The sequence below is a fragment of the Molothrus ater genome, chromosome 3 (assembly GCF_012460135.2).
Source record: "Molothrus ater isolate BHLD 08-10-18 breed brown headed cowbird chromosome 3, BPBGC_Mater_1.1, whole genome shotgun sequence".
Lineage (NCBI taxonomy): Eukaryota > Metazoa > Chordata > Aves > Passeriformes > Icteridae > Molothrus > Molothrus ater.
In genome coordinates this window covers 332,226-345,522 of record NC_050480.2, presented here as the reverse complement: position 1 = coordinate 345,522, position 13,297 = coordinate 332,226, and the positions used below count along the sequence as shown (strand labels likewise).

At 44.8% G+C, this 13,297-nt stretch overlaps 1 protein-coding gene across 1 annotated transcript in view; it reads right to left on the bottom strand.

The window, feature by feature from the left end:
* Positions 1-348: 348 nt before the first annotated feature.
* Positions 349-13,297, bottom strand: part of JAG1 (jagged canonical Notch ligand 1) — a 35,657-nt gene continuing 22,708 nt past the window's right edge. Inside the window, exons 7-26 of the mRNA XM_036404635.2 lie at positions 13,077-13,196; positions 12,578-12,691; positions 11,914-12,027; positions 11,041-11,154; positions 10,597-10,643; positions 9,924-10,097; positions 9,283-9,433; positions 8,601-8,765; positions 7,987-8,100; positions 7,253-7,366; positions 7,034-7,147; positions 6,793-6,909; positions 6,253-6,280; positions 6,067-6,152; positions 5,149-5,262; positions 4,815-4,924; positions 4,499-4,735; positions 4,031-4,162; positions 3,432-3,582; positions 349-3,119 (exon numbers count right to left, since the gene is read on the bottom strand). Of these exons, the coding sequence (XP_036260528.1) occupies positions 2,662-3,119; positions 3,432-3,582; positions 4,031-4,162; positions 4,499-4,735; positions 4,815-4,924; positions 5,149-5,262; positions 6,067-6,152; positions 6,253-6,280; positions 6,793-6,909; positions 7,034-7,147; positions 7,253-7,366; positions 7,987-8,100; positions 8,601-8,765; positions 9,283-9,433; positions 9,924-10,097; positions 10,597-10,643; positions 11,041-11,154; positions 11,914-12,027; positions 12,578-12,691; positions 13,077-13,196 (2,774 nt within the window). The 3' untranslated portion in view covers positions 349-2,661. The remainder of the gene's footprint in view (positions 3,120-3,431; positions 3,583-4,030; positions 4,163-4,498; positions 4,736-4,814; positions 4,925-5,148; positions 5,263-6,066; positions 6,153-6,252; positions 6,281-6,792; positions 6,910-7,033; positions 7,148-7,252; positions 7,367-7,986; positions 8,101-8,600; positions 8,766-9,282; positions 9,434-9,923; positions 10,098-10,596; positions 10,644-11,040; positions 11,155-11,913; positions 12,028-12,577; positions 12,692-13,076; positions 13,197-13,297) is intronic.

The window sequence follows — 13,297 nt, the reverse complement described above, 5'->3', positions numbered from 1 at the left end:
CGGGAAAGCAGTCAGGGAATAGCCCAGCTTTGCCCTTTGGAGGCAGGTGGAAGATTCCATTATCTTTAAGTAGCTTTTTTGGACATGACGTGTTTGCTTTATTGCAGATTTAGAAGTCAGGGAACAAAGGGAAATAAATACTCGTGGGATTTGTTTGATGAGGTATTATTGAAGTGGTCAGCTGAAGCTAATGGTGTTGACTTCTCCTTCAGGAGGGAGTAAACTGAACAGGCTCCAGTACCTGCGCCGTGTAGTGTGAGTGTGAAGAGTAAAAGCAGCGCCCAGCCAAAGTAGAGTAGCCACGATGGAAATCTTCTAAAGTGAGTTTAAAATAAAAAGTAACACTAATTAGATTTTATCAATTTTTTTTTGACAGCTGTAAAAAAAGTACAGAAGAAAGTATTTCTCACTCTCAGGTTTTGTTAGCGTTCAGTGTATTCATACCGCAGCAATCTGTATATAAAATACCTGTTTATTATTACAAACAAATACAGATGCAAAGGCCTAGCCTTGCAGCAGGTTGGTTTAACTATTTTTCAATGAACTTGTTACACAGTTAATTGTTCCTTCAGCTTTGCAGTAGGCCCTTAGCAGAACAGTTTTGCAGCTTCATCAGAACATGGTAAAACCAGAGCAGACCCTGAGCCAGCCAGCCCCTGCCCATAGGTGGGAGGGGCAGCATTAGTTCAGCATTCAAAGCCATCATGTTGAATACTTTCAGAGTTTATTTTATGCTTTACAAAGCACTTTTTGCCCATTAGAAATCAGCATCATCTATGGATCCCTTCCCATCCAGGTCAGCACTTTGGAGCTTGCCTAGCTACTTAGATTTGGTTCCTATCTGGGGGCAGCTCATTGGCCCATGCAGGGTAAACTCGTTGCACAGGTGCAGCCACAGCACCCTCTCAGAGCACTGAGGGACATTGGCCAAGAGGCAGTGAGAACAAGGGACATGCTGCTTTCAGACCTCCTCGGTGCCACCGGGAGCCAGAGGGGAACGTGTCATCATCTAACAAAAAACTGACTCCACCAAAGGCAGGGGCAGGGCCTGGAAACCTCCAGCAGCACCTGCCCCTGCTTTTGCACAACTGACTGGCCGGGAGCGCCTCCAAGCTCAATAATCTCCACGCTCTTTTATGTTTTCATACAAAAAATTTAATAAATATTACTTTTCAAGATTTATTGCCAGGAACAACACATCAAAGATGCATTTTCATATAACACTAATATCACAATACAAGGTATCTTCATGATCTCAATGGTTAACCACTGAGATGACTATGTTTATATGCCTTTTGATCTTAAACATCGTAATAGCACTTTGATTTCCTCACTTGTTAAGGCGGGCAGTGTAATCTATGGCAAACCTACACAGTGATCTTACTGGACATTCTACTGTTCAAGTATTCAACAACTAGCTTATTAGAATACTCCCTAAATGCAGTAGATTACAAAAAAAGTCAAATCTACAAGTGGTTCAGTATTACATATTCATGGTGAGAAAAAAATAATTAGAATTTACAAAATAAGATTGCTGTGTTTCCAACTTCACACGCTAATTTGATATTTTTAATTACATGCAACCACTCACATTTCATCTACATAAAGTAATAGCTCAGTTTTGTTCCCTTAAACTGCTTCTTAGCAGATTTATCTGCCTGTCACTCGGTTTTCAAGTCTAAAGCAGCAAAAAAAAATTTCTAGTCTAATTCTCTCTAAACTGCCTCAGTCAGTACTTACAAATAGTCTTAAAGTGATACTATGGAAGGTGTTTCAAACGTTTGACATTGTACAAAAACCAGCATCAAGGCATGAAAGCCCATCCTATTAAAAATAAACTATTTTAGAACACCTTAGTTTTGGCATATAGGCAACATGTAACAAGAAAATAAATTCAAAATAGAGAAGCCACGAGCTTACAATGCTATCAAAAACCTTCAACTCTAAACACATACATATAAATAAAAAGGAATGATATTTTAAGGCTCTTGATTATTAAGTTAATAAATCAAATATACACAGTGATTAATAAAAAAAGAATTATTTACATATCTATACAAACTTCTATTTTTGACACATTTTCCTCTTTAAATTCTTCATTTACCAGCAACTGCTGACAAGTTCCCCCCACCCGCCCCCAACAAAAATACAATAAAAAAATAAATAATAAACTTATTTTTGATAGTTGCTGTGGTTCCGAGCTGCAAAGGCACTTTCAAATACAGAACTAGTTGTACGTCACCATAAAACCAATATACAAAAAACTCAAATTCAATAAATATAAATAAAATGTATTATTCTAAAGAAACTGTATAAATCGGAACTTCTGGCAGAAAAAAAAAAGAACACTAAGGAAGAGTAATAAGGCTATGTAATACCTTATGGAACGTTTCTGTGATGGATCAGCTGCAGCTGAATTTACAGGAGGGCACTTTTGACTAGTTTTGCATAGATGTGAAATGCAGCACTTGGTATTCCAGCCAACCACAGCAACTATCATTGCCAGTGTAAGCCAGCTTGTCCAAACTTAAATTAACACAGGGATTCTAAGTAAATAATAGCCTTAGACTCAAATATTACACAACAGTTTAAGAACTACAAGCTCTTGAGTGCCTTTATATTGATACTCAAAGGCCCTGCATGGCAGCACCCCACCGTCTGCTATACGATGTACTCCATCCGATTTAGGCTTTGTGCACTTTCCAAGTCTCTGTTGTCCTGTTTATTTGTCCAGTTTGGGTGTTTTGTAGGGGTGCTGTTGGGGGGCTTTTCATCTCTGTCTACCAAAGTGTAGGCTGGCTGCTTGGCAAATCGGGCCTTCTGCTGGTGCTTGTCCATGTCATCCTCCTCCACCTCAGAGTTGTGTGTCCTTATTTTGGCGATTTTAGAGTTTTTGTTTTCGTAGTCTTTAATGGGGACAGTATTTGTTCCGTGTTTCTCAATGGGGTTTTTGATCTGGTTCAGCTGCTCCCTGACGTTGTTGGTGGTGTTGTCGTCAGAGGCCGTGTGGGTGTGGCTGCTCTGCTTCCGGCGCTTTCGGATGCACCAGTAAAACACGGTGACCAGGCAACAGATCCAGGCTACTGTCAGCACCGAGCTCAGCAAGGGCACCAGGAAATCTGCAAGAGACAGGAGACAGTTAGTCCTGCTGCAGACCACGGGGGACACTTTGGGATGTCTCACAGAAAACAAATCTCAGTTCTTACGCCTTGTTACTTCCCGCATTTCTCCATGAGGAGCATGGAAGCCCTTCCTCCAGGCTTAGCAAACTTCTGGCAAGTTTTTTAGGGTTTTTAGCAATGAAAAGACCTTGTGTGCAAAGCCTCCCCATTGTTCCTGATGAACAGGGAGTTTCTGGGAGTGTCCAAGGGGAGGACAGGCTCTGCCCTTGGCAGGGGCCCTGCAGGAGCTGGGGCCAAGGAGCAGCTCACCTGTTTTGCTCTTGGCCGGCCGCCGCTGCACCCTGACCTCGGCGACAGCAGCGATCAGCGTGTTGTTCCCGTCGCGCTTACTGACGAGGTCGATGATCTTATCTGTGATGTCTTTGATGGGGTTTTCATCCTCCCCAATGTCCTCTGCAGACTGCAGGAGGAGGCACACAGTTAACACCAAGCACCACATCAGATGCACAGGGGAACCTGCTATTTATAAACCTTAACAGGCAGTGAAGGCTCTTGCTCCTGTTCATCTATAACAAACAGAATCAAAGCAAAATGGCCTGCTGTGGGCAGAAACTAACGACTCTGAATTCTAGTCCTCATCCTTAAAAAGACCAAAAACCCCCCTAAAGCAAGAGTGTAACAGAGAAATGTTTTACTCCTCCTATAACAAGTGCCTGCAGATGGCAGCTTTCAGGTACACACATGTAACCAGAATTCCTTTCCTGTTCTTAAAGGGTATCAGGATGGAAACTAAACCACAAGAAGTGCTGACAAAGCCAGGAATTAATATTTTTATGAAATCCACGTGTTACACACATATCCAAGCAATTAACTACTAAGACATTTAAAAATATTTCAGGAATACTTACAATAGCAACATGGATCTCATTATTTGCCAAGTGGGAAGGCTCACAGGTAATATAGATGGAATATTCAACAGAAACATTCTTCAGAATATTCAGATTCCTCAATTCACTGCAAACATGCTCTGTGGTAAGGCCCTGGAGGATACAAAAAGGATGTTGGCTTTTTCTAAATACATATGCACACAAGCACACAGATACAAGATTTGTTTGGGTTTTGGGTTTTTTTTGCCCTCAAGTAAGAGTTCTCAGGGGAAAAGGAGGTGGAATTCCCTCCAACCTAGCTTTTTTTTTTCTTCTCTAGTCACAAAAGCATTTAGGCTGCAAGGCTATATTAATCCTTCTCTGCTTTTTGTTTTCTTTGCTAATGAGGCAGAGTCAGCTTTTGCTGCAGTTTTCCCTATGGAAAACATCACTCCATGCTCTGGAAATGGGTCTGTGTGTGCCACAGCCCAGCGAGCTGCTGTTACTCACCGGGGCCATCATTTCTTTGTTAAAGGTGAAGGTGATGTTGGCACAGTTGTCCTGGTAGTAGGAGTCCGAGTTGCACTTGGTCCTCACAGGCTGCTGGTTGGAGGGCCAGCACTCCCCCATGGCGGCACACGGGCGGGTGAAGCAGTGATCATCCCGCACAGGGACACAGGCATGGCCAGCAGGGCACTCGCCAGGGCCCTTGCCGTGCAGCACACAGGGCCGAGGGCCACACCAAACCTAGGGAGGATGAACACTGTGAGAATCCACTGGCCAGGGCACAGAGGGTGCTGTAAGCCAAACCACAGCACAGCTGTACCTTAGAACAGGTGACTTTTCCATTCAGACACTGACAGGTATTGCAGTCGTCATCCCACTTAGTCCCATCTGGAATGACTCGAGCACTGGTAATGCAAGGCCTTCCTGTAACTGAGGAGAGATTGAACAGAATTATAAGCTAAAAATAGGAAACAAATGCCTTTTCAAAGTTTATCTCAACTTCCCACTGAGTTGCTTCTTCAATAAGGATACTTGCTTTAAAAAACAACAGATAGTGTGCCCCAAAACCAACGCCATACAACCACAAACCCACCAATGTGCAATTATACAGCTCTTGCTACAAGTGCTAGGCTCAGCTCTGGCATCTGGAATACCTTCTTGGCATGCTGGACCACTGCGACCTGGGGGGCAAATGCAACGGTACCCGTTAATTTCATCCACACACGTGGCTCCAAAGGCACAGGGCGAGGACTGGCATTCGTTGATGTCTGTGATGAGAAGGAGAGGAAACCGAACAGTAACTCCATAGTATGCTTTTGTTTTGTCAGGAAAAAAGCAAACATGGGATAGAATCGCCTACTGGAGCTTTATGTTCATTTTCTAGTGTCTACTGGGACATGGATTCCTGCTTGCAGCACCAGTATAACCTCAGAAAAGTCCTTTGACATTTCTGCTGTGTGGCACTAACAAAGATCAAAACCTGACCCCTGTGGCTACTCGAGCTTTCCAGGGCAAGGACACATTCCTTCCTACAAAGACACACTTCCTCTCCTCTCCTCTGATGTGCTCCAGTTTTGTCCCCCACTAGATTCTTCAGCTGATGGCAATGTTAAACCCTTCCTGGCTCTATTGCTGCTGTGAGACTTCTATTCCATGGCTGTTATTAAAAAAAGTGTCCTCCTACCTGTAATTATTATTAAATTACAGGGAAGCGCATACATCACCTCAGGGCTTGGAGGTGGATTATTAATTGACAAGGTTTTTGGCTGGCACACTTTCATCTCAAGCAGAAGTCTGGGCCACACAAACACAAGGGAAGGCTGTCCCAAAGGGCATTTTGCCCACTCGGCTGAACCAAGAGGTTTCAGCTCCAGCTGAAAGACTTTAAATTTCTTTCATTTTCAGTGTCATTCCTGCCTTCTCCAAATCTGCTACAGCTCCAGGTATGGATAGAGATGACACAAGACACCTATCACTCATGTGATCTACTACTTAACTCAATTAAGATGATTGTCTTGCAACAAGATTCAAGAGAGACAAGAAGTGAGGCAGAGAGCCATGGGAACACTCACTGATCCTGCAGTCGGGCCCGGCAAAGCCTGGAGCACACTCACAGCGGTACCAGTTCTCTCCATCCACGCAAGTGCCACTGTTGTAACTGTGGACAATTAGCACAGACATTAAAAACTGCCACAGATAAAAGGAACCCAGAATTCTAAAGCAACAAAAAGAGCAAAGGATAAACATAACAAACTTACCAAGGATGAGGACTGCAGTCATTTGTGTCTGCAAAGCAAAGACAGACAGCATTAAACATTGTAGGCTTTGGCTAATATGGCTCTACTGGCAGTAAAGAACGATCAAACTTCCCCTAATGCCCAAGTTATACTTAGCTCAACTTTTACAAAAACATGCTGAAATTCTCTACTAAATTGATTCCAGGCTTGTAGCACAAAATTTGTTAACTACATTGTGGAACACATGTATGCAGGAAGAGATCCTTGTAAAGAATCTAACAGGGGGGGAAAAAAAATGGAAGCAGACAGAGCTGCTCGTAGAAAAAGAATGCAGGAGAAAACAAGACAACATCTGTCTCCACTTAGCTCATTTGCAACTTTCTCATGCCCAGGTCAAGGCTGTATCACATAAAGTCATTAAAAACAAAGATTCAGGTGATGCTAAAGCCTACATCAAACAAGCTTTCCCTTCTGGATTCAATCTTGACTCCAAGGGCGACAGGATGAGCTCATGTTCTCATCATGCAACACTCTGGAAGAGTTCAAGCAGAGCTGACTTACTCTGGGTGCACGTGGGTCCTTCCCAGCCCTCCTTGCAGACACAAGTGAAGGAGTCCCCGCTGACCACACAGGTACCACCGTTGTGACAGGGGTTTGGCAGGCAGCTGCTGTTCCTCGCTGTAACACAAACAACATTTGCCGCTCAGTTGTTAGAAAGCCCTCAAGCCTGAGCCAAGAGGAACAGCTGAGGTCAGAGCTGCAGCGCTGCATCTGCTTCCTGGCGATTGTGCAGGCTATTTACCTATGTTACAAGTGGCTCCTTCCCATCCTGCAGGACACATGCACTTGAAAGTGTCCCCCTCGTCGTAGCACGTCCCCCCATTGTTGCACGTCGCCTCATCGCACTGGCTGTCACCTGTGGAAAACCCAAACTGTCCTTAATGCTGGTGCTCCCTTAGGGCAATGAGTTCAAGCAGCCTATCAGAACACGTCTGGTATGTTTTGGAAATGCTGAACTTACGGGAGTGGCAAGTTTTTCCTTTCCACCCATTTTTACATTCACAGAAGAAGTCGTTGACCAAGTCTCGGCAAGTTCCTCCATTGTGGCAAGGGTTTTTACTGCAGTCATTAATATCTGGATATGTTAAGGAGAGAAAACAGGCTCAGTCGTGTTTACAGAACTGACAAACACAATGCTTGAAAGGAGCATAACCTACCCCTAATTTTGGCCTGTGTTTCAATTGTGGATTAAATGCCTAAGTCAGTATTTTAAAGTTTTAAGCACTGTCACATAGATGAAGAGTGTTTCACCCCAGTCCTCCAGTTTGTTTTCACTTTGTTTGTAATCTTGTTTCAGTGAAAAAGCCTATTACATAAACTACCCTGTTAGTCAGGGGAAAGGAGCAGAGCACTCAACTCCTCTCCTGTTCCTGAGATTGACAAAATGCAAGTATGATACGCAGACAGGCCATAAAGTGGCATCTACTAATGCCAAGGGTTTCTTCCTGGAAGTTATCCAAAGGATAGAACAGGAAACTCAACAGTGAGAGAGCCAGGCCCTAATCCCAGTCCAGCTTTGTAACTTGGACTTGGTTCCAATGCAAAAGACTGGGACTTGGTGGGAGGACCTAGTCCTCTGTGGCCTTTGAAGCAGAGTTTATTGACATAGGTCCCTGTCATCTTGACAGTACCAGCCATTCCTTCCCAATGTTTTCCCAAGAGATCCTGCTGTGTGCTGAAGCATGGATAACTTACTCGTTTCACAATATGTTCCTTCCCATCCATCGCTACAAATGCATTTGTAGGAGTTGATGCCATCAATGCAAGTGCCACCATTTTTACAGGGGTTGCTTTCACAGTCATTGATATCTGCAACGATTGGGAAGAAAGAAGAGGATTAAAAAAAGGGGGGAAAAAAAGGTCAAACTAGAAGTACAGTTACTAGGAGTCATTATCTTACTGCAGACTGGTACTACTTCCATTTCTAGTAATACCCTTTGGAAAGGAAGGGTTATAAGCAAGATGACAAATGAGTAAAAAACTGCACAAGGTGATGAACCTGTTACTATTAAAAACAAAAAATTCAGGAGTCCTTAAGATCTACGTTAAACCCCACTACTACCTCCCTCAGACCTTGTATACATAAGGTTTTCAACAACATACAATTCAAGGCCAGAGGGGTCATGGCTGTGAACCTTCCCCAAGGCCTAGCAAATTCCACTCTGCCTCGCCCAAGAGGGACATGAAAACTTACAGCAGTTCCAAGGTTCACTGAGTTACAATGAAGAAAAGGGGGCTGGGAGGGAAGGATGGAATCTTTTCCCAGTAAGACTGGGGACAGTAAAACAGATTCTCTTTTTTGCTCTTACTCTCATGACAGTAGGTGCCGGTGAATCCTTTGTTGCATTCACAGGTGAATTTTCCACCTGCCTGGCTCTTGCACTTCCCGTGAGGACCACAAACGTTGGAAGAGATGTAGCGAACCCCTTCGGGTGTGCTGTTGGAAGCCACTGCCACAGTGCAGCTGTCAATTACTGCAGGAAAGCAGAGACCAGCATGAGAATTACCCATGCAACCTGATTCCTCAAGAGCAACATTTTCACTTCCAGCCACGGATGCTTAGAAGACACTTGTGCCATTGAGTCATTTAGGTTGGAAAAGACCTTTAAGATCATTGAGTGAAACCATAAACATATGACTACAAATATGTTTGCTGCTTTAAAATAACATCTGCCAGCTGTGCATAAAATAATCACAGCATCTTATCTGATGATTGCTGGAACACATCCACGGCCTGGAATAAATGCATCAGGCTATTTGCTACCTGTGCTTTCTGTCCACATGGACATAATGCTGTCTTTAATAGCTGATACTTAGAATTATCACTCATCTTTTCACACAGAGAGAGGCCTAAGGCAGAGGGCAAAATTCAGCCTCTTTATAGCAGAGCTACTCCAGGGACTCCCCTGCTGGAGCTGCGTTAGGGCCCCAGCGAGGGCAGGGCAGGAACCATTGGCAGCCACGGCCCTTCACCCCCAAAGCAACACGAACCTTCACACGGAGTGGTGCGGCAGTGATCCTTCAGGTGGGAGCAGTTCTTCCCTTCGTAATCCTCGGGGCAGTTACAGAAATAGTCCATGGCAAGATTGAAGCACTGGGCGCCGTTCTGGCACGGATTTGGCTCGCAATAATCTATGTCCAGCTGTAAGTAGTGCACAGAGAGGGAAGGGAAATGGGAAGGGGGGGAAAGGGAGTGAGGGAAAGCTGAGTGAAAGAGGTTTATCATGGCTTTCCCTCACCACGACAGGCTGACATTGTGGAATCTGACCTTTTTATCTGCTGCCTCAAAGAATCATTCATAGCACACAGAGTTCAGTCCCGCTCGCCACTATTCCAGCAGACAACTCTCGATATTAAACTGCCAAAGTTAATAGTGAGAGCTCCACAAAGCCTGACGTGCAAACGCTGCAGTCTGCTTAACAAAGAGAATCCTCCACAGCCTGTCAGGGGTTTGTTGGTTTCTTCCCCCGCCCCAATATATATTAATCAAGCAGTTTCTTGGCAGACTGACAGCGATATCAAGTACAACTTTATACTATGCTTCACTGGATGCAAGGCATTCCATGCTCAGATCCGGAGCGTTGGAACAAACGGCACTGGCTGAGGGCCTGCCTTTCACCCGGCCTTCTTACCTGACAGAGGTTTCCTGAGAAACCAGCGGGACACAGACATTGGAATCCATTGATTTCATCCTGGCAGTGACCCCCATTCATGCAAGGGTTACTTGCACATTCATTGATGTCTTTCTCACAGTGATCTCCTGCATAGCCAGGTGAACAGATACACCGATAACCATTAACCAAGTCCTGGGAAAGAACAAAAAAAAGTTTCAGAGTTAATGTTGTTCCTCTCTTGATATATTCTTATTAAGAAAAATATTTTTTTTAAAGTAAAAAAAAAAATCATCTCAATGTCCAAAATATTTAGAGGGGAAAAAACCAAACCACACACACACAGACCACCCAGTCCCAGTTTATATTCTGAATTTCCAGGCAGGATACATTAATCCACAGGTTGAAGGGAAGTGCCTACATTTCCAATAGGCAGTTTGCACAACCACCAGCTTGTTCACTGGTGACACTGGCAGTGAAAATGAGTCATTTACTGAAGTTATGAAGTTTTTTGCCCTTACTGTTCTACAGACATATCTCAACATGTTATAGCATGACATAGGCCCTCCCCCAAGGGGACATGACCATTTGTACCAGCTATTTGCTATTTTCCAAACTTTTTGTGCTTAGGCTCAAATGTTTTAGATACCGTTGCAAGCCTTGGGGAAACCAAGGTAAAACAAGAACAGCTTACCCGACAGGATCCTCCATTCTGACATTGTCCACGACAGTCGTTAATATCTGCAATAAAATTAGCACGGTTAGAAGGCAAAAATATATTTACACTAGATAGAGAGTTCAGGTCTCTCTAAAACTGCAGCTAGATAAACTTTTTGTCAAGTTTCCTGCATGCCTTCCTTGAGATAAGGTTATTATAATGGGTGGGAAACCTTTCGCGATTCTTCTAGGAGAGGCAGTAAAACTTCACATCATTGTTTTAGTCCCTTTATCAGAATATAGCTATGGTACAGGCTAATGACTTTGATAAAATTGTGTATTTTCATTCGGCACCAACTACTCCCTTTCTAAAAACATCAACTGCTGGGGCTCTGCCCAGTGTTTAAACTGAGCTCAGAACTCAGGGGCACATATGCCCAAAGAGCTGTCTGTTAATAAACCCAAGGATATGGACACTTACTTATATCACAGTTGTGGCCAGACCAGCCAGTAATGCAGTCACAGTAGTAGCTGCCAATCAGGTTCCTGCAGGAGTTGGCATTAACACAGGGCTTGCCCTCACATTCATTGGCATCTGGAAGACCAAGGGGAACATTCAGGGGGGAAGGGAGAAGCCCACACCCCAGCAATAACCAGCAGTTCCTCCGGAGCTAAGAGGAACTTGCAGCATACAGCCGGGATTAGCGTGACTTGAAGGAACAAAAGTCAATCATCATCAGCCTCTGAAGGCTCTTTCAGTTTCTCTGCAATTAGGACATACAGGCTACGCTAATTATTTCACAATTACCCAGCCACTCATTAAGAGCAACTTGCCCCCACACACGCATCTCAGCTGAGCATTCTGAAGGAGGAATGCTGCAGCCTGGTCACTGGGATGAGTGTGTTGTGTAAAGAATGCAGCCAGCTCACTCTCCGTGAGATCATTCCCATTTTGGAACCCAGCTGGGAGCTCCTGGGTCTGGAGGAGTTGATATGGTTGAGGAGATACAGCAACTTTCTCACAGGGCTAAGGGGGAGAAGCACATGTGGGGGCGGGACTGGGAGGCACAACATGCAGCCTGCCCACTTCAGGGCAGTTCTGGTTTGAAGGATGTCTCTGTTAACTATTTCCTTCAAGTGCCAGTATGCAGAAGTAAGGTGATGGAAGCCACGCTGCTCTTGGACACTGACCTAGACCTCAGTCCTGCAAACAGACACTGAATGTCTTCAATGTGCCAAAATACTTCCACAGGCTTCAGAAACATGACCATGAGTAATGCAGGACTATGATCCCTTTTGTATTTATCTTTTCCAGCTCTGGAACACCACTGGATGAAGAGAAAGCAGTTCTTACCTAGCTGGCATGTTTTGCCAGTCCACTGAGGTGGGCAGATACACTTAAATCCATCAACTAGATCTTGGCAAGTTCCTCCATGACCACAGGGATTCGGAGAACAATCATCAATATCTGTAATGCAGAATAAGGAGAGGCTTAGCTCCGCTACCAGATTGGCAATGGCAATAACTGACAAGTCTGACAAATGGTTGCTGCTACTCAGGTTTTCCCTGAGGAACAGAAGAACAACATGACTTCTACTTGAAATTTACAGGTTATCTTTGATTTCAGCAAAAGCCTCACTTAAAGAGAGGAGTAATGTGAAAAGGGGGTTCAAAGCACTGGGGGAAAAGTTTACCCCTGTGGCCTTTTGCAAATGGAAGTCCTATTTGGATCCAGCAAGACCCTCAGAGCAGCATTTTTAACAACCTGCTAGAATGCTACAAGAATTCAGCATTCCACTTCTTTCAGGAGCCTTTGGGCTATTCCTTCCCCTGTACTTGACAAAACCCCTGGTACAAGCAAAGGGGAAGAGAGTGCACAGAGGTGTAAATGGTTGCTGGAAGCAATGCTCAGGCTGGGAAAGGTTAAGCAGTCTGCCCTGTAAGGTTATGAGGGATTAGAAAGACTGATCAAAACCAGCAAACTGGCACATTTCGAATGAACACTGAAAAGGACTCACTGTCAGTGCAGGTTGGTCCAGCCCAGCCAGGAGCACACACACATTCAAATCCCGTGGATGTCTCGAGGCAGCTTCCCCCGTTGTGACAAGGGTCGGAGAGGCAGGCGTGCTCCGCTGCAGAGGGACAGAAGGACATCAGGCAGAGGCTACAGCAATGCCACCACAAGCCAGCCCTGCTCCTGCAAGAGCCAGGAATTTCCTGGCTGGCAGAAAGTCTCGCTCCAGCTAAGCTCACCAGCACACTGACTGGCACCTGCTGGGGCCACGGCCACACAGTGACCTCCCCAGTGAGCAGAAGGCTGATGTCCAGAGACACCACACAGTCATGACAAAGCATTAGAACAGGAAAGGCTGCATCTTTGTACCCAGCCCTGGCTGGGTACGCTACAAATTGAGTTTTCCTCCATCTCATACAGTGCATCCAAAACCAGGCACCAAAAGCTGGCAAGAATTAACTGTGAGGTGGCACTTAATCTCAGCAGCTCCATCCAACACTTACCAATTTCACAGTTCTGTCCTGAGTAGCCCTCAGGGCAGGAACATTGGTATTTGTCAGGGCCAGTGTTGCTGCAGGTACCGCCATTCAGGCAGGGCGGGTGGGTTCCACAGTAGTTCAGATCTGCAGGAGGGGAGGATGTTAAAGCCAGGCTGGAAGGTTACAGGAACATCCCCACATGCTTTGTTCTGCTCTCCCAGAGCCTTTACAGAACGCATGCCCAC